The 27,720-nt window shown below is 35.3% G+C and overlaps 1 protein-coding gene across 1 annotated transcript in view; it reads left to right on the top strand.

Annotated features, from left to right (window-relative positions):
• The window catches only part of Spata16 (spermatogenesis associated 16), a 232,622-nt gene that overhangs the window by 28,040 nt on the left and 176,862 nt on the right, over positions 1 to 27,720 (top strand). Inside the window, exon 2 of the mRNA XM_003467560.2 lies at positions 1,885 to 2,511. Coding sequence (XP_003467608.1) covers positions 1,903 to 2,511 — 609 coding nt within the window. The 5' untranslated portion in view covers positions 1,885 to 1,902. The remainder of the gene's footprint in view (positions 1 to 1,884; positions 2,512 to 27,720) is intronic.

The following is a 27,720-nucleotide window of genomic DNA, read 5'->3' as shown; positions in this document are numbered from 1 at the left end:
CACTAGAACTCTAAACTGAATAACTGAAGCTAATGTTTACTCAATCCAAATCACACATGCAAAGAACATACACAAGACAAGAGTGATGGTCAAGGCAGTTTGCCTCTCCTCCCTGAGCAGTCTTATTAGGACTCCAAAGTGTGTATTTGATGCCAACAATGACTCTGAGAAAGGAAAAGGAGACAGGCCCTTGTTCAAAGTAAAAAACTATGCAGTGAAGCCCTGAGTCACACCTATACTGAGGAGCACAAGACACTGAAAAAATCATGTTTTGTTATCACACCATAGAAATACAACATTTCTGTATACATTATTGAGGAAATAATTAACATATTATTAAATAATTATTCTAGTGTATAACTTTTGCCAAGTAATATCTAGGTAACTATTGTTGGCGTTATTAGAAACTGATCTTTCTATAGACTCTCACAGTAGTTAGTTGTTTTGGTAAATTCACATATCAAGTTTACCTCTCTCTGAGGACACACATGAACAATGGTTGGGAGAATGTAAACATTTCAAAGGTCAGGGCCATTAGTAATGCTTGGTTTCTTCCTTTCCTTTCCTTTACTTAGAGATCTACTAGGTCACAGTTTATTGTGTTTTAACTATCTTCCACAAACAAACTTGTTTATTGTAAGCAAACAAATGAAAATAATCAACAATGATACCAAAAGAATAAGGTATAAGAAACAACAATTTATTCTTGTAAATAAAAATAAAAACGTTAGCTCTTATCTCATAGTTATCTTGTTATTATGCTTTGTTATTCTTTCTGGAAATATTCTGGTTTCTTTGTGGTCTAGTATAAATCTCTTATTCTCTGTCCTGAAAAGCAACTTGCTGGAAAAGAGCTACCTCAGGCCAGGCACTGAAGAGCAGTACCAGGGAGAAAATAGCAATCTGAATGGATAGCTTTCGCAAGTCACCAACAATGTGACCTTGGTTAACCCACTCAAATTTTCTATCCCTTAGTTTATTTGCAAAATGTGGAATTTATTTATTTTATTCTAAATTTGTTTCCAAGTATGAAATATAAAAAGTATGGGACCCACTCAAAAAACAAAACTATGCTGAATCATCATTAGATCTCAGCACATTTTATATTTTAAAATAAATCTACAAACAGTAAGCATGCAGAAAGCTTTGAATCAAAAGAGATGTACTTAGAGAGCACTAGTACTTTAGGAAAATGCCTCATCTTCATATAATACATGGTATTGCAATAATAGCTACAAAAATATTAACACAAAAACTCAGGACGACTACGTATCTCCATATTGCTGAGAGGATAAGGATCATGTGCTTCTGCTTTAAAGTTTGTTCTGAAAAACAGTAGTCTTTGAAGCTATTTAAACTTAGGTTTTCATTATTAATGAAAGAAACAAATTGAGGAAACGTTATGCTCACATTTCTGAAAGCTTTTTGAAGAAACAGCTGTGATTTCTTTAGCCGTCCAAGTCTATTATGCAGGTTAGTAGCATAGTTTATAATGAGTTCTAGACCACCTGCCTTTCTGAGGAAATTAGTATAGAGATGGACTTTGGAGAGGTTGTATTACTTTTTTGTCCTCCATGGCTATGTACGAGATTTTCCTGTCCAGTAACTTTGGGCATCTCATAAAAATGTGCATTCAATGTTGTGCAGCTGTAGGTTATTTTTTAAAACAATGTCTAGATATGTTTTGAACAAGTTTTTATCTTGGTGAGTTTTGAGATAAAAACATATATTCTCCCAATAAAACAGTCAGTAGTTTATGTAAGTTTTATTTCAAGGTGATAAATAATAAACAGAATAGCATTGCAAATGAAATTGACTATAGGATAAACCATTAGAATTTCAAAAATATTGTTTTAATCATTTTGCTTCTTCTCGTCTCTACAGGGGTTTCGGGTGTGGTCAATGGAGTCAGGAAGCAATAAGAATTTGGAGAATACAATAAAGAGAGTTTGTCATGACCAACTTGTTCCAAAGATAAAAACAAGCAAGAAAATGTCCACCTTAGTGAATTCACCTACCAGCCTCGAGGTGCCGTCAGAGATTAAGAAAAATGGAGACAAACAAGTAGAAATCCCTACTGAAAGAATAAAAATGGCAAAGATCATCAAAGAAAAACAAAACAATGATTTAGAGAAAGTGGTCTTTAAACGGAAGGCAGAAGGTGAAGGAAAACCAGCCGTAAAGAAGGAGGCAAAGATGCTAGAGCTGGAAAATCAATTAATCACCATGCCTCTGCCTCACATTCCTCTAAAGAACATAATGGATGTGGAAATGAAGTTGGTCTACATTGATGAAGAGGACGTGAGGTATGAGTTTGCAGAGTCCTTCGAGCCCGCTGGGACTCAGCCAACCTGCCCAGCTGCTGAAATAGTGGACCCATTGAGTGGACCTAATTTCAGCTCTCTGCCTCAGGTTGACAAATGGCTTCAGGTAGCCTTAAAGGATGCCAGATCCTGCTATAGACAAAAGAAATATGCTGTGGCAGCTGGACAGTTCAGAACAGCACTTGAGGTATGGGGTTAAGGAAAATATAGATTGGTGACATGAAGGTTTGAAATGGAAAGTTGTGATTACATTGAGTGGTTCTGATTGTACCATAATGAACAGTGATCATAGGGTGAAAATATTTAATATCAAAGTTATGCTGTTCCTAACATACATAAAATAAGTAAGCTATGTTTGCAAATTAGTACCCTTGTGTGCACTTGACATCCAGAAAGAACCCAGAAAGTATACCTCTTGCTTTTTCTCTGTTAATAAACTCAGTAGTGAATAGCAACATGTATAAAAATGCAGTTGGTTTTGTAATTTGATTGTACACCTATATATAAAGCCATAAAGTTTTAGTACAATGTTGTTGAGAAAACCATAGATGCTTTAGAAATAAGTAGTTAATGAGTATATGAATTGTTCCTTTTGGCATTTCCTCTTCATGAGTAAACACCCATCCTCACTTCTTTTTAGCATGGCTAATGCTTTTATATGTTATATTTATTAAAATAAAATGACAGCATTTTACTTTATTGAAAAATTTCACTTTCTTTTCCATTCTAGTGAGGCTTATGAACAATTATTTTTCATCTATAAGCAATTTGTCATCAGCATTTTTAAGAATATCCTGAGGACTAAAATAAACTTAAGAATCGCCACTAGAACATAAGTCATGACAAAATATATTCCATCTTCTGACTGACTGAACATATATAGAATTAAGATGTGTGACTAGAAATCCCAGTACCCTGGCAATATTGGTAACAGTGGGTTTCATTAATTACAAAAGCACAGTTCACCTCTTAGGCATTGAAAACATTAAAAAATGAGTTAAGGCATAGTTCCTTTCCTCTAACAATGTGATGAGGACCAAGTCAGTAAGCATTTAAATAAAGATGACTTAAAAGGAGTGATTGATTCACCAAGGTGGGGGGACAGAAATCAATGTGACACGTGATAGTGAAGGCTTATAAAGTATTTTTCCATTGTTATTTGCATGTGAAAAATGACTAAATCTATGATGAATTATTAATGGAAAATACCAGATAATGCTCTCCCTAAATATTTAAAAAAGAAACCAAGCACAGAAAAAGACGCTTGAATAGATACAAAGTGATGAGGTAGTGCACAAATAGATACATCTATAAATATTTCTGCTCTCTTAAAATGTCACCTACACACATAAGAGAAATGTAACTCACTAGGTAAACTTCTCAGTGTTGGGATAAGTGCTGAGAGATCTGGGCTCTCCCCCAACCTCTGAGAAATGCCTTTTCTTTTCTATGAGTGAGAGTCCAGCAGACTCTGCCCAAAGACATGATGCTAAGGAGAGACAGTACGTGATGCTCACACTTTCATACATCTTCCAGAGCCATTTTTAGCTAATTTTTTGGCCAATAGAAGAGAGTTATAATTTGAAAGACAGAGAAAAATAATCATTTTGGCATTGAGAAAAGAAAAAACAATAAGGGGCTGGGGATTTAGCTCAGCGGCATAAGCGCCTGCCTTGCAAGCAGGCAGTCGTGAGTTCAATCCCTGGTACCGATAAAAACAAAAAAAAAACAACAACAAAAAAAAAAGACCAAAAAAAAAAAAAAATTAAAAAAAAAAAAGAAAAAACAATAAGATATGATGTAATAAAATCTTCATATTAGGATTAGATAGAAACAAAAGATTTGCATTAACTGAAAGAAAGTATCCAATTGTTCATAAAACTCAGGGTTCATTCTCTCTTCCCCCTCACCTCCTCACTCTCCCCTCCTCCTTTCTCCCTGAGTTTTTAAGGAAAGTGTTGGATGCTGACACTAATTGCTGATAATTAACAAAGGTAATTATTTTGAGACCGAAACTTAGCATAGACATCTGCCCTAGCTTTTGCTCAATTATCTTGGGAGTTAACTTTGAAAGTTTACCTAGAATGTCTCTTAATAAACCAAAGCTACTGGGAATAGAAAAGAATTGTAGCTTCATTAACTCTTCTTGTTCTGAATTTAATGTTTTTTGATGTTCTTGGGTATCAGTGTGTTTGCCCCTTTTTCTTACATCCTAGAGTAGCTTTAAGGAAAGATGGGTGAGAGAGAACAAGGAATAATGTTAATGAGATTATCTAAAATATTTAAGGGTGTATAGGTTAGATTTAGCTGCAAATGACAGGTAGAAAATCCAAAATATAAGTAACTGAAAGAATCTAAAAGTTTATGACTCTCATGTTAGGTGTGCATAGTAAAAAGCTGGTACAGTCTTATCATCAGGTTGCTAGGCTACATTTTGTTCTTTTAAGAGTTACTGTGATCTCAGGACTCAAGATGGTTGGTTTCTCCTGACAGAGTTGGTCATAGTTTATGTTAGTGGCCCCCAAGCCTCATGAATTATAGGCTTGACCAAATCTAGCATTTGTGATTGGTTCGTTGTTTAGTGCTCAGATTGGTAGTATGAGTGTTTCACCCGCCCGGGGGCGGAGCCAGGGTACCATGTATTGGCAGGAACAAGGCTGCTTCTCTCTTTCCTATTGGCACCTTGCAGTTTGTGGCTTCTATGAACTGTGGCTCCACCGTGCCACCCTGCCTGGGAGCCACCTCAGTATGGACTGAAACCTCTAAGAACTGTAAGAAATAAACATTTCCTTCCCTAACTTTGGGTATCAGCTATTTTGTCTCAGTGGCTAAGAAATATGATCTCCCAAACAACCCTAACCTTCAGAGCCTGTACTACTAAGGACAGAGAGAATGAATATTGAACAATATCTCTCCCGTGGAGTACTTACTATTTGGAAGGTGTTGTGAATTATATAAAATGCTTGCCAAATATGTGGGGCACAGTCAGCTGTAAGAGTATAAAAAAGACTAGATGGGGTTAAAGACTAGAAAAATTAAGTAGAAAAGTAGGAACCAGGAAAAAGCCTTGGAGATATGTAAATATTTATCACATGGCATGGTAATTTCTAATGCATCTAATAAGTCTTTTTTATAAATTCTTTCTGCTTTAATAAAATGTTCAAGAGCTTCTTGTTTTCAAGTCACTAGATGGGTGAATTTCTAACAATACTGTGTAACAATTAAGATAAAATGGTATTCAATGATTCAGGAAACAGTTAACTTTTACATATCAGTCAATGTCTTTCAAGACTTCAGGACATAGCTGGTATTCATTTAAATGTGCTACATGAAATAACTTATTTTTATTATATAAAGCTTAACAGTTATTTATATTAGTCCTTAGCTCTATAACCAACAGATCAATTGTTCACAAGTTTTATCCAACCAGTTATTGTTTATTCTTGTATTTGCATTCATATTAAAAGCCAAATCACTGATACAAAAGGTATAAGCTGAAGATAAAAATACAAATTCACATAATTTTATGCCTAGATGCTTTTTCCTTGTAAATTTTTAAAAATGGCTGCACAAAGCCACTCACTATAAAAATAGTAGGAGTTCTACAAGGAAAGATATAAGATTGGGCTCATATTTGCATATTAGGCAATACACACTACTATCCAACCAATTGTTCAGCAGTCCATAAAAAGTAACAAGAGATTAATAATATTCTAGCAAGAATAGAAAAATAACAATTGTAAATATTTCTAAGAAAATTTAGAAGTTCAGCAATGTACTAATCATATGTTTCTTGGTACTTACAGAAAAATAAATTATTGATGACTTTGTGCCATACAACCAAAACCAATACTATTATTTCAACTTTAGTCATGGGAGTTTGGTAATAAAAACCTCCTACTTTCTGATTAGAGCAGGTCTATATGTATTCTTCAAGAGTCATAGCTTCAAATAATTCTATTCAAATAGTCAAAGAAAACAGAATGGCTTAGCCCTTACCAACTGGAACTTTCAATTCTTACTTCATTATACAGGAACAAATTCCTTCAGGTGCTAATCTTTTTTAATATCTTGGTGCTATAGTCACTGATCTGTAAAGTTAAAGTAATAACTCATCCTATGGAGCTCTTTCTATGTGTCAGGTATTATACTTTGCATTCTGAGAATATTTATAATAACTACTTTCTTTTATTGTCACAACAAGCCTACTGTTATTACTTTGTTAGTAATGAGAAAGCTAACAGATACAGGTCATACAGCTTTCTCATGGGCCGCATCTAGAATTGCTGTATCCTGGTACTGAACTCAAGTGATCTGGTGTCAGAACAACCAGCTTAACCACTCTGACTTGGTTGAAAATACACCAATCCAGGCTGCTCCTTATCTGCAGAGTTAGAATTTACATTTTAACAGATCCTAGATGGTCTTTTGTACATTGCAATTTGAAAGTGTCTCTGCTCTGTGATGTTCCTACACTGAAAAAATGGACTGCTGTATTTTGGATCTTGAATATCCCCTTTAGTTTCAAATACTGAAAGTTTGGTTCCCTGGATGATGCTTTTAGGAGGTGATAAAGGGTTTGAGAGGTGAACTCTAGTGGGAGGTCTTTAGGTCACTGGGCCATGTCTTAAATGGGACTGTGGGATCCCTACCCAATTGTCTTTCTCTTTTGTTCTTTGGTTCGTGGTGTAAAAAAGGTCGTTCCACCAGACACTCCCATCATGATATGCTTTCTATCCACAGGCCCATAACAATGGGAACAATCAGTCGTAAGCTTAGAACTTCCAAAACTGAGCACCAAAACATTTCCTCTCGTAGGTTCATTATCTCAAATACCATGTAACAGTATCTGAGATGATGAGATAAGCCTGAGTAATAGTGACAAAAAGCTGATTAACATACTTATCCTCCAATTAACACTTTGTAATTTGGCCTCTAATACACTTCTGTGACCAACACTAAGTTCATAAAATTGAATTTCCTTTTAAGCAGCCATTTCTATAACAATATTTCAGAACTTTTGGATTTTAAAAACCTAAAAATTTCTTTTTTAAAAATGGTATTGCATTTATATTGTGCAAAAACATTATAAATATTACTCTCTACCATCATTATTTCATAAAATATGGAGCAGTTTAACACCAAAAAGCAGGATAAAAAGGGAAAAGGTTATACTTTTAAATAAAGATATTTTTTTAAAGATGACATTTTAATTTTATAGAAGGTTTGCTAAGCCATCTTTAATTTTATTTCCCCTTGAATCACTAAAACACAGATCTGAGAACCAGCTTTTCAGAATCACTGTTCTAGAACACACTCCCTTTATGGTAAACATTAGGTAGCCAGGACTATTGAACCCGCACCAGGGCCTTCTTATAAGATTACTCCCAGTGTAATGGAATTTGGTATGAGGCAGTTCCATTTTGGAACCCATTCAAGGGGGTTTATTTAATGAAGTAGCAAATATATCTCATTATAGGGCAGCCTCACCTATAATTGCTCTTCTGAGAATAATTCTGTAGCAAATCTCTAGGGCATAAAAATGTGAATATCCCAGAAAGCTTAATTTAAATGGATTCTAACACAGGTATTTCTTGTGCAACCTAATTAGCAACTTAAGAGTTCACCAAATTCTCTCAGTGCCTGCACTGTCAAATTGCACATCTCAGAGATTGATTATCAACTCAATATGCATTTTGTAGACTTCAGGCTCCAGAGATTTTTTTATTTGTACAATTTAGGGGGAAAACTTCTCGGGCAAATATTATCATTATTACTCCCATTTTACAGATAAAGACACTCGTGCTTTAAAACATAAAATAATTTAAAGTGTCACTGTCTGTGGAAGGACAATGATGAAATCTAAGTGTCCTGATTGGATGTCTGGAATTCTTTACACTATTTCTTTAAGGTACATGAAAATTATCTAGAAATTTTGTTAAAAATGCAAATTCTGGTTTATAAGGTAGATACTGAGACACTATATCCCGTATTTTAAATAAGTTCCCAAATCAGGCCCCTGTACCATGGACTGGATTGGGTCTTTATCACAGCACTAGTAAGTTCTCACATATCTGCCATCATATCAAGCAAATCAGCAGGAGTCACTTCCATAAGCCTAGCTCCACAGTCCTGTGTGGCCACGTGTGTCAAAACTATGATGAACAGAACACTGAATTTGGAGTCAGATTTACTTGTGTTTGATATTATTTCTGATGTCTAGTTGTTATGTGACTTTGAGAAACTTTCTTAACCTTTTAGAACACAACAGAAATAATGACTAGTGCCTAGCTATAAGTTACTTTCAAATAGAATATCAAGAAATGCTTTCTGCAAAACATGGTGAGCTTTAAATTCATATATGAGTTGTCCTGGCATTTCTCAAATACCTCATTCCCCCTGTAAGAATGTATGAAACTTAAAACTTGCACTCCAAAGAGCTTTGTTTAAGTCCATGATTATTAGCATTTTTTAAAAAATCTATGGTCTTCTTCTTTTTTAAATTAACATTACAAATTTTTATTCTTCTTTAAATGGCTTTCAAAATTCAAACAAGGTTCAAAATAATGCATTGTTTTCAACTTTATTCCCCTTTTGAAAAGCAGTGATCCAAATCATACACTATTTTAAACTATTGCTTCTGACAAAAAATTTAATACTTCACTTAAATGTATAAATTATTACAGTAGAAATATTTCATTTTTTTCTTAATTGCCAGGTATAAAGTGGTCACCAAAGACTGTGTTTTCAAGGTTAGACATTTCAGGTGTTAATTTGAATGTTGCTGTCCTTGGTCCAGCCAGGGATCTCATAGTGAATAAGTATTTGATAAAAAAAAAAGATATTTGAATGTTAGCAAATTTATACAGTAGAAAAATTGTCTTCCTTAACCCAATCTTCCTTAACCTTAAAAGTTAAATAATAAAGTTATCTATTTTTCTATATTTAAACACTGATTAAGGAAAACATCTTTACAAAATGAAAATTTGCAATTATAAGAAAAACGTTTCCTAAAACCGTTAACATTTACCACTGATTTCCACCTGACAAAGTACTAGAAGTTGGAGATGCAGACAGATACAGATTACACATACTCCCTGATCTCAAGGAGGCAGCGTTAGAGACAAGAAACAGGCCCTGCTACCTGAGTTCCAAAACATTACTCGAATCCTTCAGTTAATGTATTTTTATAATTCAGTAGGTCTAGATTTTAAGGTTCCTTTTCTGAAATGTTACCCTTAGAAAAATGGCATCAACATTTCAGTGTAACTTGATTACTTCCAATGTTCATTATCTCATTCCTGGTGGAACAAAAAAGGATTAAACAACTTAAAATACTAAGAAAAAAGCTGGTTGTTGGTTAAAGGAACAACATTTTGTGGGTCTAATTAGAAAAGTTGTGGGGAACTGGGCAGGATGCCTGAGGCAGTCCATCCTTTGGTGAACCCGTGACTACGGAGGCTTTCTATACAGCTGCCCCCTGCCCTCTGACTCTTCTGGCTCCTGTTAAGCCCCTGCCCTTGGCACAAAAGCAGCCAACAGGGAAAGGAACAATTCCTAGCTGATTGCAGTGCCCATAACATGGGACAGCTATGTATAAATGTAGGGAGAATCAGAAGTACAGGAAGAATGGGAAGGAGAATCAAGTAAAGGTTTCCAAGTAGACAATGAATCTCAGGGAATCTCAAGGAAAGTAAGAGTTTCTCATTACTCTATCACAGTGGGGTGGGGTAGGGGAGAATTTTCAGTAACTTAGCCTAAACTATAATTGGTATTGCTCTATAAATGAAAAGAGAATCACATTTTGATAAAAAGATCACAAGCTTCATAGTTTCTTAATATAATTATAAACCACGTAAGAAACTGTTAAATATATATGAATGTCCAAATCTCTTTGGGGCTGGGGGTGTAGCTCAGTAAGCCTCTGCCTAGTGTGCGTGAGGTTGTGAATTCAAGCCTCAGAACAACAACAACAACAAAAAGGCAAACTTACTCTGTGGAGGTCTGAAACACTTGTCTGAAATCCAGATATAGCCATGGCTAAAGCATTAGTATGTTTAAGTTCTGGCATAGGTGTTTGTCACTTTCTTTATCTTTAAAATCACCTGCAACAGGTGTTAATTCATATGTGACTTTTTAAAGATAATTTACACAAGCAATCTGTGAGCATTCCGATTCTACTAAAAAGCATCCGTTTGACAGATGCCAATACCTTGATCTGCCATTTACACGTTGTGTACGCACAGAAAAAATTACATTCCATTGTTCTGCAAATGTACTCTTCAGAAATTTACACTTAAAATAACCTATTCTTGTTCAGTTAAAAAACAAATTAATTTACTCAGTGACTCTCCTCCTGTTAACACTAAGAAACAGATTGCTACAAACCTCTGACTGGTAGTCCCTCAAATACTAAATACATTCCATAATGAAAACTTCACAAAAATAAGTGACTAATTCATTGGAAGTTAAGCAAGGTATTTTTCATGAGCAAGATCACTTTCTGTAGTTTACAGGTGATCATTTTTTGCTTGTACAAATGACTTTAAATGTTAATGTCATTTTGAGATATAGTGAATTCTGTGATTGTGGAAAATCAAACCAACCAACTCACTCGTTGAAGTTTCACACATCCTAAATTGTAATCACTTTGATGATTCTGTTTTGGGATTCACATGCACTAAACATGATTTTTACTCAAATATAGAATAGTGTTGCCAAACTAGTATTTCTAACTTACTGCTGCTAAGTAAATTAGCTATTAAATTAACATTGGGGTCACTACCAATATATATGGAATATATATTTTTGTAGCAGTTGTTTTGGTCAATGATAATGATATGATGATGATCATGCTACTAAATCTATGAATAAATGATAAGTTTTGTGGGATGAGTCCAAGAAATCAACCACAAATTACTCAGTGACTCTCACCACCATAATTTGCTTAAGCTAAAAAAAATAAAATAAAAACAACAATGTCCTCTCTCTTTCTTCTACCCTCCATCTCATTCAGGTCCTCCACACATAGTACAGTATGGTGTTCAGATTCTGCAGATCCTTAGAAGCTGAGATTCACTTAACTTTGCTTGCAGAAGCACAGCATGGAGTAAGCTGGTAGTTATTCTTTTGATTCAGCTTATTTAGAAGAATGCTAGAGGATAACTGCCATCTCAAATTTCTACTTATTTGTTTTACTTTTCTATTGTTTTCTTATTTGTTTTACATTCACTAAGATAGAGAAGATTTTGTTTGTTTCTACCCAGGAGATGATTCTCTTCCTATGAGGAGATAGCATGTAGTTAGAAATGGGATAATAAAAAAGAGAAATATGGAATTTCATTGCACTATCCCAAGGTGTCTTCTTTATTTTGCACAAATTGCTATGAACATTGGGTTCATACATACTAGAATGCCACTACCAAAGTATATTTTATATCCAAAAATAAATTATTTTTGGAGTACATACTCGTTTTGGTCAATGGTAATTATGATGATAATGATGATGATGATATTACTAATCTATCAATAATTGATCATTGTTTTGAGGGTTAAGTTATACCAAGAAATCAACCACAAATTGACTACTTTCTCATCATAAGTAACTATTTTCTATCAATTTGTTTAGTGACACAGGAGTAAGAGAACATTATGTGACAGGGATTTGGTCTTCTAACATTTGGTTGAGTCAAGCCCCAGATAAAAGTCTTATCACTGTTAGGCAATTAGAAATTTATCAACTGTTCAGTATTATGGAATGACTGTATAGAACAAAGTTTCAGGATAGAAAGTTAAATACAATCTATGATACTGATTTGTGAACACAAACTGTGCCATGAACTTTATACTGGTATGAATGCATCCAACTATATTCACAACAGTTAGGAATTTGATCACTGTTAACATCTTTATTAAGCATAAACTACTTGGGGAAAAAAGGATTTGGATCTCAAAAGATAAGTGCTCAATGAGAAAGTTGGCTGGAGGAGGACAGAAGATGAGTTTGATATGTGAGAGACAAAAACACTACTAGTGGGATGGAGAACTTGAGGAGAAAGCATGAAGGAGAAAAGCAGCTGGGTGAACCAGAGGATGGCATTTTCATGGAGCAATGGCAGATAGATACAGGTGGACTATGGAAGGCCTCAGAAACCATGAGGAGGGCACTGGAACTGGAATGGGAAGACAGTAGATAAGTATTTTGTTGCAATGAAGGTTAGCTGGTAATCAACAGAGGACACAAAAATATTTGCTGTGTAACAATACCCTTGTAACACTGCTGGTTAATAGGAGTTGTAGGAAAATATAAGACTTCCACCCCCCAAAAATATATAGCTTTTTGTCTTTATTTCAGTTCTACCTAAAATATAATTGCAGTCAACTCTTCATACCTACACAAGTCATATCTACAGATTCATCCGATGGAACAAAAAAATTAGGGAAAAATTTGAATCTGTACTCTACATATACAAACTTTGTACTATTGCCTTTATTCCCTAAATAATTCAGCATAACAACTGTGAACATTTACATTATGTTCAGCATTTATATTACTTTAAGTGTTACAAGTGATCAAGTGGGAGGACGTGTGCAGGTTGTACGCAGGTAGTACAGTATTTTATGCTTGAGATTTAAGCATTCACAGATGTTGTTTCCACAGGGCATCTTGGAAGCAGTTCTCAGTGGATATAGAAGAGTAAGTGTATATTGTGTGTGTGATAGAAATTTTATTTGTCATGACCCAAGGGGGTGATTTTAAGGGGAAATTGAGGCATGTGAATACAAAAGAATAAGACAGAAAACACGGCAGAGTAAAATAGAAGTTGTGTGTTGCTGGGTTAATAAGGGCAGGGAAGGATGAACGGGAGAAACGAAGCTGGAAGAGCAGGAAGGGTGCCAGGGATCGTTCTTGCCTTGATCGAGCTTGGACTTTATCCAGTCAGCAGTAGGACCTTCCTGAAAGGGCAGATTGGGGAAAATGGGGAGGCTCATTTTTGTTTTTGCTCTACCTCTCTAGCATATACACATACACAAAGTACAGCATTCATTTTCTGGATTCTGACTCATTACTAGTTTGTGAAATCAATTTAACGGGTTGTGACTACCATTACATTTAAGAGAAATCATGGAATGGAGTGGATAGACTATAATGCAATAAAAATATCAGAGTTCATTAAAACTTGGAAATCAAGTTTTACTTTGTGAAAATTTTTTTCTATGATATATACAGCTATATCTATGTCTGTAAGTAAAACGTAAGCCAGGAAGAAAGATGAGTGAAGAGTACATAATAGAGGCAAGGAAAAAAGCCAAAAAGAATAGGAAAATATTGAAGGAAGGAAGGAAGCAAGATAAAAAAAAAGGGAGAAAATGAACAAGAATTGTGTTCTAAATGCATATGTATGGGAGAGGGCAATACGGTGATGGTGTGAAATATGTATCTTACTTGGTCAACAGAGTTTGAAAGCCACTGGTATAGGGATGTGTTTGAGATGTGAGGAGACTAGAAGCTATTAGTAGGTTATGGCTGAGCTAATCCAGAATGTGATGGAAGGATATCTGGGGATGAGGGGGGAGAGGAGGAGGAAGGAAAGCAAAAGTAAAAGGGATCAAGGTACAATATGCTTATGTATCAATTTTCCACAATGAATACACTATGCATGAATATAGTCATATATACTAATATACTAATAAAATACAACACTAACCTGATTTGCAAACTTCACAACTCTGGGGAAAATGGCCATGTTCATGTTTGTGATGATAATGGTTGTGTTTGTCACTCAATGTAAAGTTCACAAGCAAAAACAAAATTTTGTCAGTTGCTTCTGTTTGTTAACCAAATTGTTGACAAACAAAAATGTTCAACTGAGGCTCCACTATATGTATATACTATTAAAATATACTGATGAAGTATGTTCATATACTAACAAAAAGGAAAAAGGAATTTGTTCACAGCTTGTATCTATACTCAGTGAGGATGGTGTTGAATAGAACAAGGTGGAATCTTAATGCAGGGGTCAAACTTTAGTAAGTATGAGGAAATAGCAATTTGAGAGATGACTATATTCAACCAGGGTACAATATCTAGATGACAGCGATCTGCAATATTGTGTGAGCCAAAGAACAGTAAGGAAAGTATCTTGTATAAACAGCAACAAAGTCCTTTGGAGAGCCTTGCTGAAGAGAAGAGAATGAAGAAGATATTCGACCTTTAATAAAAGGCAAGGAGTGACTGGTTTACAATAGACGATATACCCAAGGGGAAAAGCTAGAGTACAATTAGAATGAGCCTATTGGGGTGTCTTGTTTAGAGAGGCGATGAAACGTGTTCCGAGGCTGAATGCATTGGCTTCCTCCTCCAGTTTCAACCTATCGATGGTCTAGCCCAGGGGAGGTTGAAAGAACCTTGCGCTAAAGTAGGCTTTTTGGAAAGTTCAGCAGACCCTTGTCTGCAGAGAAGAAAAAGAAAGGGACTTTACTGTCCAGTACAGTGTAAGGATAATTTTCTTCTTTTCATTACTGGTACTTTTCTCATATCCATTTTTCCTGTGTATGGACAGTATTAATAGGCATGCAATAAGGGTTGTTAGAATTATGCAAACTGCTATCATGACAAATTGCTTTTATAATCTACCTTTAAAGCTAGTTTGTAAGGTTGTTTGTACACTTTGACATGTTCATTTATATTTATTGGATTTTCCTCTTTTTTTGATATTTGAAATATGACTGAATAATTGTATATGACTACTTCATAAAAAATAACAATACATACAGTAGCAAAGCAAACACATATTTTAAATAAAAAAATCTTTATTTTGCTAGAGTTTTTAAAAATTTAATTTAAAATAGTAATAGATAAGAATTCTGGGTGGCTTCATTAACATACTCTATTGTGTGTATGCATGCATGTGCATGTGCACTGTTTGTGTACGTTGGCCTTTTAGTAGACTCAAATACAGAGTTCCTAGAACCTTGGCTTTGAGGTAAGGATGATAACCATTGTCGGAATGTAAAGTTTTAGACATAAATACTTTTAAATGCCAAGCAGAATAGTGTAAAATATAAATTAATGAAACCATATTTGTGCTTTCTGATGTCTTCCTGATTGTGAATACTGAAAGATCATAATTTTACACTAGTTGATTTTTTTGTCTTAGTCATTTTATAACTTTGAAACTGCATTCAGACCATGTATATTTATATAATAATTTTATATTAGTTTAAAGTAGCTCAGCTTTAATACTAACCTCAAATTCAGAATCAACTGTCTGACCACTTATATGGATGATGGCAACAGCAGTCGAGTAACCACTTAAGCAAAAGCAGTATTTAAAATAGTGTGCTCTCTAACAGCCTGAGCATATGTCATCTTAGAGTACAGGAAACCTTAGTTGACACTAAGGGGCTTACTGAGCACTGTTGGCTCCCACAGGGAACTGTCCGCACAGATACCTTAAAATTGAGTTATTGTATATTTCTTTCAGCTTTAGTGTCATGAACACTGAGGATGGACTCTAAAACAGGTCCGGGACTGCTGTTTGTGGACTGATTAATTTAGGCACAGTTCTGTTAAGACAGAGCATTCAGATAACAGGATTTTACATGAGCAGATGTCCATTTAGGACTCACAGGCCTGTTGTCACTGCCATTTGTTAATTTAGGCTGTCAGAGGAGGAATATGAACAAATGAAAATGAATCCCGAAAGTCTTGGCTGAAGCTAGAGGTTCAGCCTCTGTAGGTACCAGTGATAGATTTGTAACCTCTAGTAAGTGCATACTGATGGACCATGGTGACAAGCACTGTGGGACTCTGGGTAAACCATCCCACTCGTGCACCCGTGCATCACACGCCTGTCCCAGTGAAGACAGGTCTTGTGTTCTCACTGCTTTAGTGTTATATATTGAAATCTCTCACTTGTTTCTGTATAGACAACATATTCCAGTAATTCTTTCAACTCCTCACCTTCAGCTGCCAAATTTCCTTTAACCTAGGCAATCATCTTCGACCTTTTAATAGATAGAATCAATGTGTAGTGCTCAATACTTTCTGCAAATCTTTTCTTATTTAAAAATAAGTTTTAGAAGCTAGCCTATGTCAACACATAACATATCCCCTTTTTGTGATTTTATGATTTCTTGATATTCCTTGATATTAAAGATGTATATTCTCCACTGATAAATATTTGGGTTCTTTTCAACATTCTGCTCTTAGAGGCAGTATCATAGTAAACAGGCTTGCACGTTATTTTCCACAAGGGCATGCCTATCTGCAGGATACTTTTTTGATTGAACTAGAATCCAAAAGTACATGATTTGAAATCTTAACAAATATGACCAAATTACACTCCCATCATCTGTGGGTAAGCAAGCCTATTTTTCATTATTCTCACCATATCTTGTTACCAGAATGTCAGAACTTTTCCATCATAAGAAGTTTTAAAAACCAAAGCATAGCACACATTCTTATTTCTCGTATGATGAGTTGTACATCTTTAACTATGTTTGAGTCATTTTCATTTGCTTTTCCATATATTTTTATTTCTAAATATATTATTAAACCCTGATTGTCTAAGGAGCTCTTCCCATCTATCATTAGAGGGTACTGATCTTAAGTTCAAAAGAAATTTGGAAAGTCCCTCTTGGAAGATCCATTTTCATATTTAATTCTGGTAATTCTTAATAGAGCAAAAGAAAATGACTTCCCTCTTTTAATTTGTGTTCAGTTATAAACTTGCATTAAAACCCAATTATCATCCTTTAGAAGAGGCAGTGCTGACCTGAGAGCTCATTTCTTACAGTAGAAGGTAGCTGTCTCTAAAATGAAGTACACATTCATATTTTCAAGAAATGGGGTAGTAGTTAAGTAATAACATTTATAAAGAATACTCTTAGCCTATAAAAATCAGAATGCTTTTATTAGTAGTAAAGTGCTGGTATAAAAGCATTATTTCTCTTATCCTGAGAAACTGTAAAACTTACAAGGGCCACTTGGCAATTCAGGTATTATTTATTACTCAAGATTGTAACACTTTAGATTTTGATGTTGTTTCTAATGCATCAAATTTAGTGTTGTCATTTCTCCTAGAGAAATCCTTCAAGGTAAAATAAATATGGAAGAAGGTAATACCCAGATAAAGTTAAGATTTTTCCTGGGATATTCATCCAATAATGAATTTTTATTAGTAGTGTGTGTTTTACTGCAATTAGTTCTACTAAAATGAGTGATTTTTCCTTGTTAAATTTTGTTGAAACCATTACATTTTAATTTATCTATGGCATAAGCCATTGATTTCAAATAGAAATATACTTCAATTACTCCTCCTACATATTTTCTCTAGAATAAAAGATACACAGATATCAATAATGGCTCAGTCAAACATGATACCAAGTTTAGAATTCTCTAGCCTTACTGAAAATGATTGATAGAAAAAATATTTTTCTTACATGATTAAGAGATCAGTATTGAACTTTGAGTATGAATTACTCCTACTAATATTATAAAAAGAAAATAAAATTTATAGGTAAGTGACAGACCCATGGGGTAATTTTAAAATTATTTTTAGTTACTCTTCATCTCTAAAAGCTAAGGAAGAAAGACAATTTTCTTTCACTTTTGTACCTGAAAAAAATAACTTTCTATTATTGTACTGAATAACTCCCATCCATATACTTAAAGGTATTAATTTAACTCTGTTTTGCATTATTGTTTGCATGTTGAAGTCAGCATTCATTAGGTGATTGATGTATGCTATCTCTTCAGTTCTTACAACAACCAAAACAACAGCCTGATTGTTTGACCCATATAACAGATGAGGAAACTGAGATTCTATAAAGTCAAATACTTCTCAGAAATATTCAGTCAACCTACAAGCAAGTAATAGGGCTGGACCTTGAACTTAAGCCTACTCGTTTCAAAAACACAGTATCTGTAAGCAGTATGCAAAACTTCTCACTTAGCAGTAGATCAGCTTTTCAAATATAATCTTATATAGAATCATAGGTGATATTAAAACTACTCAACATAGCCAAACCACGGAGAAATCCTGAAAAAGACACGTACCAATATGAATCTACATTATAACCAATTGCTGAACATGAGTCAGTACATTGAGGAGGAGGCAGTGGAGCTATTCTGAGACTAAAGTGCATGTCCCACCACTTATTATTTTAAAAAGTTTCCCGTTACACCCTTCTAAGAGAAGCTCTTACCATCTCTTCCACCTTTATACAATGACTCTATGAAAAGTAAGCCTTAACAGTAAAAGATAAAAATCATTCATAAAGCCTCAAATTATTTGCACTAAGCCATGATCTGATATAAGAGCTTACCTGCCTCATAATTCTACTCTTTATGAATAGCTAGAAATAAAAATACAAGTAAGTCTAAGCCCCTTTAAAATGTCTTTTGAATCAACTTTATTTTCTTACTATCATTTTGTGGGGAAACTTCTTGTACATTTTAGTGTGCCCCTTCTGGGAAATATATGACTGTCCTTTATGATCACTTACTGAATGTACATAACTATATGCTTAAATTTGCCTTTAGCTCAAAATCTTTCATTTTTAAAGCATTATATAGATAGTATAATATCCAAAAGGGTATTTGGCTTTAAACATTTACAATTCATTTATTTAAATAGTTCCTAAGCAAACCACCTATTGAGAAAATGATTCCTAGATGTTATCCTTAAGGTAAGAAAATCAGCATGCATCAAGTATAGAGGAAGAACACTGGACATGCCTAACAATTATGAAGGTTCGTGTTTGGTTCCCAGTTCTTGGTGTCTGGGCCAAGCAGTGCTTAAATCTTCTTCAGAAAGTACTTGTGATTGGTTATTACATAATGTGAGCAGAACCAAAATAAGTGTCAAAGGGACATAAGTCAAAAAGAATTGATTAGGGAAGGGACAAAGAGAGGAGAATAAGAAAGAGAGGAGAGTAAGTCAGAATGTCTCTTCTGGGCTCCTTGGGATTCCAAAGGAGTGTGAAGTATATTCTGTGCTTGCCTAAGAGCTAGTAAAAAGAGAAAAGAAATTTATTTAGCTAGCTTCCATTTACTAATCTGAAAGAATACCACAGTAATCCATGGGAAGAGATAGGTTTCTTATCACTACTGAACTCTGAAGGAATTTTGTTATATAGGAGTTGTATAAATAGTGACACTGTGTGTATTTTTTAAGTTGAACATTTGAGGACATAAAGACCATTTAAGTGCAGTTATATACAGAAGCAATGTTTATTTTAAATACATTATGTTTGCCAGTTAGGTGTTTGTATAATGGGTATGATTTTAATTCTTACAGTATCATTGCATAGATAATAATCTCTTGGATATTTTTATTTACCAATTCCATGTCATTCAAAAACCTTTTATTGTGCATCTGTTCTATGACACACACTGTAATAGACTGTGGGAATATAAAACAGAACAGTCATGCTACATGGGCAATGTAGTTCAGAAATAAAAAATGCAATAAAATTGTAATGTGTGTTTCAATAAAAGAAAAACAAAGTGCTGTAACAGTAAATGACATTCCCTAGAGTCTAGAGTGGTGTTTCCCAGTTTTCCTAATTTTAGAAATTAGTGAATTAGTAAAAAAAAAATGTTAAATGGAGATCAACACAAGTTGCCAAAATTTTGCTAGCAAAGACACTTTAAAAAGAAAAAAAGGACTGCTATGCCATCTTCTAACACTTTGTTCCATTTAAAGAAATATTAAATTAAATTTAAAATATAGAAAGAGCATTGAAATGAAGGGGCAGAGTTTTACCTAAAAGATAACCACCGGTCTTCCCCTGATACACACACACACACACACACACACCATGATATAGAAATACTACCACAAAAGGAGAGGTCTATTTCAGAATGAGAGGACCGCATCTCTCCTTAGAAAAGATAACGTTCATGCTAAAAATATGAGCATGAAACAGATAAGCAATGAGACAAAAAATAACATTCCATATCCAAAATATATATTGCTTTCCCCCATATTAATTTTGTATGATTGTTGTAACAAATTACACAAATTCAGTAGTTTAAAAAACAGAATTTATTATCTTTCAGTACACAGTGGGTCTTACTGACCTAAAATCAAGGTATCTGCTCCATAGCTTTTTGTGTAGATTCCAGGAGATGATCAGGTTCTTTGCCTTTTCCAGCCTCTAAAGACTGTCTCCATTCCTGGGCTCCTGGGCTCTTTCTTATCATGACACCCATCAGGCCAGTATCTTTAACTCTTTCCCTGACTTTGACACCAACTCTGTCCCCTTCTTCCACATTCAGAGAATGTTTATTATTTGAATTGAGATCGATCAGAAAAGTTTAAACGAACTAAATCTTTTACAATAAGCAGTAAGCTTGCCTTCTTATTTCTAGGCAAGCCTCTTTCAAAGCTACTGATCATACAGATAGCCTTGAAAAGATAACCCACTTACTCACTGGTAGTATTATCAAAAATATTAGAGTCTTATGGAAAAGTATGACATATCTTTATATAGTAAGCTGATACACAGTCTCAAATATAGGGGCTGGTTCTTAAAAATCAGTTGGTTGGTTTTTTTTTTAAATTTTATTTAAGGAGAAAAAGAAAAAAACAGAAAAAGGGTACAAGTTATACAGAAGTTCAGAAAAAAATAAACAATAGGAAATCACAAGTTAATACATTACATATTGTTATCTTAGAAATAGTTGTTCAAGTTATAAAAATTAAAGCATATAAAGTGGACTTTCAAACAGTGAGACTGCAAACAGTTTTGTTCAATGATCCAACAAAACTCAGTAATATGGTTATCTATCCTATATACTTAAATATATATGCAGTCATATCCTTTAGAGCACTTTCTTTTCCTTTCTTTTGTACAATGACAATTACACATTTTGGGTTTTATTATTCCCACGGTGCTTATTACTTTTTTTTTTGAAGAGAGTAAAACCAAATGTGACATAACAGAACAGAGTCAGTCAAATCAAAAGGATGGACATAATAGATAATGTAAAAACAAAATATTAGGTGATCAACAAGAGTTACCATATTGCCTCTTGCTATCTTAAAAAGAATTGCCTATATCATCAGTTATAATAAAATTGAACAAAACAGTAAAGAATAAAACCAAAACACTGGAGACATTAGAGGACTTCAAAAGAAGATAATAGTCAACCAGAATGGGCGTCATAATGAATCTTATTGTCTTCACAGTTGTTGCCTATACTTTCGAACTTGGTATTACCAAGCAAAGCAGAATAGAGGAAAATCAGTCAAAACAAGATGGGGAGCGTAATACAGGGTTTCAAATCAAGTTAATAGGAAATCAAAGTGGGTTACTATAATATATCCTGCTATTTTTTATTTTTCCCTTAATTAAAAAGCTAAAAATAAAAAAGTAAATAATTTTTAAAAAGGAGATTGAGATAAAAGAGGGCATAACAACAAAACTGCGCAGGTCAAAGCATAACCATTTAAGCAAAATAGTGTTTCACCACAAGATATCCTGACATAAAAGTAGTGTCTCTTTCCTTGAAATCCTTGAGTATAACTTTGTATAACTGTAGCACCAAACATATCAAGACAATGTAAAACCATTCAAGAGAATAACAGTATTACAGGGTATTTAGAACCAAAATCAGTTGGTTTTAAATTAAAAGATATGATTTTCTTATTTCAAATACCCATTTTTAAAATTTATTATATGTTCAACTCAACTTGTATCTATTTGTGTATTTGAGTAGAAGTACCTAGAAAAGTGTCCGGTTACTTGTGTTGATACCATCTCTTATTAATTAATTCCAAGTAGAAACACCTTGATTTTTGGAAAATTTAATAAACAAGTGATTAATGCAAAAGGCAGCTTGACCAAGTTCACTATGTGGAAATAAATATTAGCAAATTTACTAATTAAGGCCTTGGTGCAGACACATAATTATGAAAGAAAACCAGCTGCCAATACTACCCACCAACAAATGGAAAGCAAACAAATTCATTTCCACATATTAAATCTAAACCTATCCAGAAAGCAAGTAATGACTGCAACAGCTTGAAAAGACCCAATCAAACAAACAAATGACTGCGTTTGACCTTAGAAGTACAACACTGATAAATTTAGTAATAAGATTATGTCCTGCCTACATACTTTGGTAGCTCTAAGGGTGAAGATTACAAGGAAGTGCTAAACTATCTAATGATAGAAAAGAGCTGGGTCAGAAGAAAAAGGCCATACATAAAAAGGACTATACCCTGTCTTGATTGTGTAGAATTGGAGACAGTAGATGTATCACCAATGAGACATGCTCTTCCAGTGAAGTTTTCCCCAGAAGTAAGAGGGAGGGTGAGGCCAGGAGGTTCACTGCTTCTGCAGCTGATTGTTACTTCCTGCTGTCCCAGTGCCTCCCCTCTTGCTCATCATTAAAAGTCTTTTTCATTCTCAATCCCCATTGGCTCACATGACACCCCTGAGTCCGACAGCACTTCCTCTCTGCCTTTCATACTCTTCATCCAGACTTTCAGTTCCATTTCTCCCACGCTCCTTCAGGAAACAAATCACTACTCTCAGAGCTTTTACTGGCTTTCTTTCTGGCAGCAGCTAATGGGCCCTTACACTTCTCTTCAAAGACTGCTGTCAGTGATCGAGGCTATCATGCACTCCATCTCAGCTGTTAAGTCCTCCAGCCAGGGCCTCATCATAGACCTCCTAGCTCAGTCCTGGAGCTTCCTCCTAGGAACTGATTTCCTCAGTTATCCAAGGATAAGAACACTTCAGTATGAAGGTGAGATAAATTTGTAGGGGTCACCCAAGGAGGTCTCCTGCCTCTGGAGGAGGAAAGAACTCCACAGGGGATGCATGCTTTCACATCAACATTTCCCCTGCCTTGTATTCATAAACTTGAAGTGACCTGCTACTCCCAAAAGTTCTTATCCCCTGTGCAAATGTACAAACCTGTTCTCTGCTGATGTATTTTGAGCATTGTTTTTCTTCTCTGTTTTAACCTAGAGGACTTGACTTTCTTTTTGGGGGAGGGGAGTCTGTAATCTCAAAGTCTGAAAGACACCTAATCCAACTACACACCTACATCTTAGACACTGTCACCACCCAAGAGTCCTACAGTTGAAATGAAATCTGCTTCGTCCCATGATAATCTGCCCACCCCTGCACGATTCTGACCTGGAGAAATATTTAACCTGCATTCACTGGAATCTGCCTACCAGAAAGTTCCATTGTCTGCTTCTACTCACTGCCACCCAGATGTCACCACCCCATCCGTGGTCAGAACCAAGGTTGCTGCTTCCCGGTACTTAGCACCTACTCTTTGAACGTGGGCCCACAAGGAATTTTGTTGAATGAGTGAATAAATGAATGCTTATGTTTTTTGCTTTGTGTCTAGGACCTCTATTAAGTATAATCTGGTTTTCTCCAGTCCATAGGTCCTTTCTCCTTTACCTGTTTCTCATAAGGGAACCCCTCTAGTTCACTTTCTCTGATTTTCTCTAGGATATCTAGATTTTTCTAAATGTAAAATACTATGTCTGCATTTTTGCATACCGTTGTCTGTAATCATATGTGTATATAAAATTTAATGTATTTTTCTAAATAAATAAAGTCACATCAAAGTACAGAGAATGAGCAACAAAAACAATTTCACTAATTTATGAAAAATATATGTTGACTTTCTCCAAATCTACTAGCTGAATGTTTTTGTTAAAATTAATGCCAATTTTTGGAGAGAGCCATTGCTATATTATTAACCCATTTAATGAAAAGTTTGAACCACAATTCTATATTTCCTGAAACCAATACAATTTTTCCATTTTTCCCATCTGGTCTAAATATAAAAATAACTTTGGAGTTTTTTGAAATATATATTTTATCTTTTTGCACTTTACTTTTTCTCTTAAATTATATTTCACATACATGTTATATTATCATTAGTGTTTATTATTATAATTTCATTGTTTTAATAATACTTCATCAATGTCCCAATTATTGCTAATTTAAAATGTTTCCAGTATTCTATCTTACAGAAAATTCTGCGAGGAATGTTAGCAAAGTCATCTTCCTAAATGTCTTGCTGTGTTTTTAAATCTTCCCTTTGCTTTATCATTCAAAAGAAATTTTCAGTTTTTATGTGTTTTCTTATTTGTGTGCTCTTTATTTCCAGCTTTACATCACTGCAGTATAAAACTGACTTTTCATCAAAACTATTCATTAACCCACAAAACATAATTTTAATGAATGTCACATGCAAATTTTTAAGCTTGTTCTTGCTTAAAAATGACTGGCATTTCTGTTGCCTCATGAATATAAACACCAAGTGATGCTAAGCCCCACGCTAGGTACCAGTGATTCAAGAGTGAACAAGGCAGATCCCTGCCTGTATGGAGTTTAATGTCTAAGAATAAAGAAGTGAAAATAAATATGTATATTGTGACTGAGCAATTTGAAACAATGTTACCTATAGAAATAGCTTTACCCTTGACCCAGAGTTTAGGGAACCCAACGCTAGCCCCATCCCCTGAGCTGTGACTCTCTGTACTGTGCACAGTCAGGGAGACGGGTTGTGCGCTCCTGGGCTTGCCCATCTGGACCCACAGCCGTGGATACCAATGATACAAGAACTCCCCACTCAGATACCTCCAACTCACCCTCCCAGGCAGAGCCCATTTCTTTACATCCACTTTCCTGAAGATAGACCTTATGGGTGATGTGTCTACACAGACAGGTGACAGTGTGGGGGAAAGTATATGCAGAATTTTGGTCACTTTTTATTCTGAAAAAGAATCCATTCCTTGAAGTTCTGTGTGGAGGCAGGAATGGGATAGGAAGACTGAGTAGTCAAAGACTTAAGCCCAGGGACCAGGGCTCCCTTCTCCTTGCAGTCAGGTTTTTTTGCACAGAACTCTGAGGGTTCTGAGAATTCTAATTTGAAACTAATTTTCCAGGTGGTTTTGAAGATATATTTGTCAAAAGTAGGAAGAAGAAGGAACATAATTTATTTAATAGTTTGTTAGCTTGATCTATAGTTTTATGGAGTGGGCCTTCATTGTATTCTTGTCCCCAGCCCTGCAAATGTTGGGGTAAGCCTAGTATGAGGTGCTGTGGGGACAATCCAGCAAGGAAATCTAAACACGTGTGAGTCATAGAAGACCTCACAAAGTCAGTCACGGTTCAACAGAATTAGTGTAGCCATAGATATTCTACTCATGGAATCCACCACCATTATAAGAGAGAAAAATTATGTTTGTCTTTACAAATGTCAAAAACATATTTTATCCAGGGCTTAGGAAGCTGAGGCATGAGGATCGTATAAGTTTAAGGCCATCCTGGGCTACATAGTGAGTTCAAAGCCAGCCTGCTTTGCATAGAGAACCTGTTCCAAAAAACAAAATGTACATTATATATATTTCATGGAATCCAAAATAATAGTTGCATTCAAACTAATATTCTACAATAGCAACACTGCTACATAATACATGTTATCTCTATGAACTTAAATAATGGCATCACACTTACATGGTAAATAATACTAGTGATTTCCTTTAAACTTAACCAAAGGCAAACTATTTAACATGGGTCTTGAATTTCTAGCCAGTCCATTTTGGCTAATGTTAATTTCTTTTCCCTTTTCTGGTGGTTTTATAAACTGTTTACTGTAAAGACCTACGTTTTTGTAATTTTCACCTCGTCCTATTCTGTTGTCATAGTTGCTGGTCTACACTTTCATTTTAAGACATGAATTTCATAAAATTGCCTTCTGCTTGTTAAAACACACTATTACTTATTTCAGATTTTCCTTTCAAGATTCAGTGAGAGCCTGCATTTTACTCTCTACAGTTTGGATTTGTTTGGTTAGTCACTGCCCGGAGCTGGTGTTCAGACCAGGAAGTGACTCATTATTTTCCCAAATGGTTCCTGTGTCTCAGTTATTAATCTGCATCAGCTGGAGGCAAGTGAGTTTCCCCACCCTCCAGTCTTAACACATAAGCAGGAACTTGGCATAGAAAGAGAGGTGGGGGGCATTTTGGTCTGGCGTCCTATGAGGAACAAGCAGTTAATCTAATATAAACAAGTCACAGGTCATATGGAAATTTTAATTTTTACATGTCTATTTTAAAGTTGTTTGCCTGCTCACTGCCAGGAATCATCTCTTAGCTACTGTGTCTGCAAATTCATTCATAGTCGTCCTTCTCTTTCTGTCTGTCTCTGTCTCTCTTTATCTTTCTGTCTCTGTCTCTCTCTGTGTCTGTCTCTTTCTCTCTGTGTCTCTCTCTCTCCTTCCTTCCCTCCCTCGCTTCTTCTTCTTCTTCTTGTTCTTCTCTCTCTGTCTCTCTCTCTCTCTGTCTCTCTCTCTCTCTCTGTCTCTGTCTCTCTCTCTGTCTCTCTGTCTCTCTCTCTCTCTCTCTCTCTCTCTCTCTGAACTGGAAATTTCCAGATAAGAATTTGATGTTTTGGTGGTAGAGTTCAAAGGATTTTATTAAGCACTGAGTGGAAAAAGGCAAACCATTTTTAGGAAACAGCAATTTGGACGTTACTCCCTGGCTCCCTCTCACATTTTATAATAGCCTGAGATGCTGCCTGGTCTCACAGTACATTTTCAAAGAAAATATTTCATTTTGACCTTGTATAAGATATCATTCTTCCCTCCACAAAAATTTAGGCTTTCAGATAATTTTTGGGTGTCAAGCATATTTGCGCGCAGCATTCCCATATTACATAGGGCTTTCTGACGTGTGCTTTTGCTTTTTGGTCCTTTTGCATTTCATAAATCCATGAATCACAGACGCATTCACAATATGCCTGTTAGTGCTCTTATTCACTTAAACCCAAAGACTTGGCAAGATCAGAATTTGCCTAAAACTGATTCTTCCATCAGTCATCAAACATAAATTTGAAAGCACATGTGATCTATGAAAGTCTCTCCCCGTAGAATCCCCCACGGTATCTCCTGGCTGTGTCTACACTGGGTCTTGCTCTTCCACTGCCTTCACCTCTTTTTTTCTCCCCTGTCACACCCACAGCTCACATCTTGCAAACAATAACCAAACGGGATGATAGGGCACTGGGAAACTTGCACTCAGCACTCTGAAGGCGCAGTTCATCCTTGGTCGTCCTCCCTTGAAGAGGCACCTCCATTCAGCTCTGTCGTGCCTGTTCACCTGCTCTCTCGCTGACCCCAGCCTCTGCTTCTCCCTTCCCTGCTGGGTCCTCTGAGAGAAGTCCCCAGTCTTCCTGACTCCTCCCTTCTGGAGGTGCCTCAGTGAATTCTGGTGGAAAGAAATTCTGAACTAAGCCTAGGAAATCTTTTACTTTGGAACAGCGCCATAAACCATGGTATCAAGTCTCATACAATCCCACACTGAGTGCAGATTGACAGGAAGGAAAATCAAACTCACAAATAATT

This window comes from Cavia porcellus, unplaced genomic scaffold (genome assembly GCF_034190915.1).
Source record: "Cavia porcellus strain 051 isolate PalLab524CR breed Dunkin Hartley unplaced genomic scaffold, mCavPor4.1 scaffold_17, whole genome shotgun sequence".
NCBI lineage: Eukaryota > Metazoa > Chordata > Mammalia > Rodentia > Caviidae > Cavia > Cavia porcellus.
The sequence above is the reverse complement of the archived record's forward strand: the minus strand, read 5'-3'. Positions and strand labels throughout refer to the sequence as shown.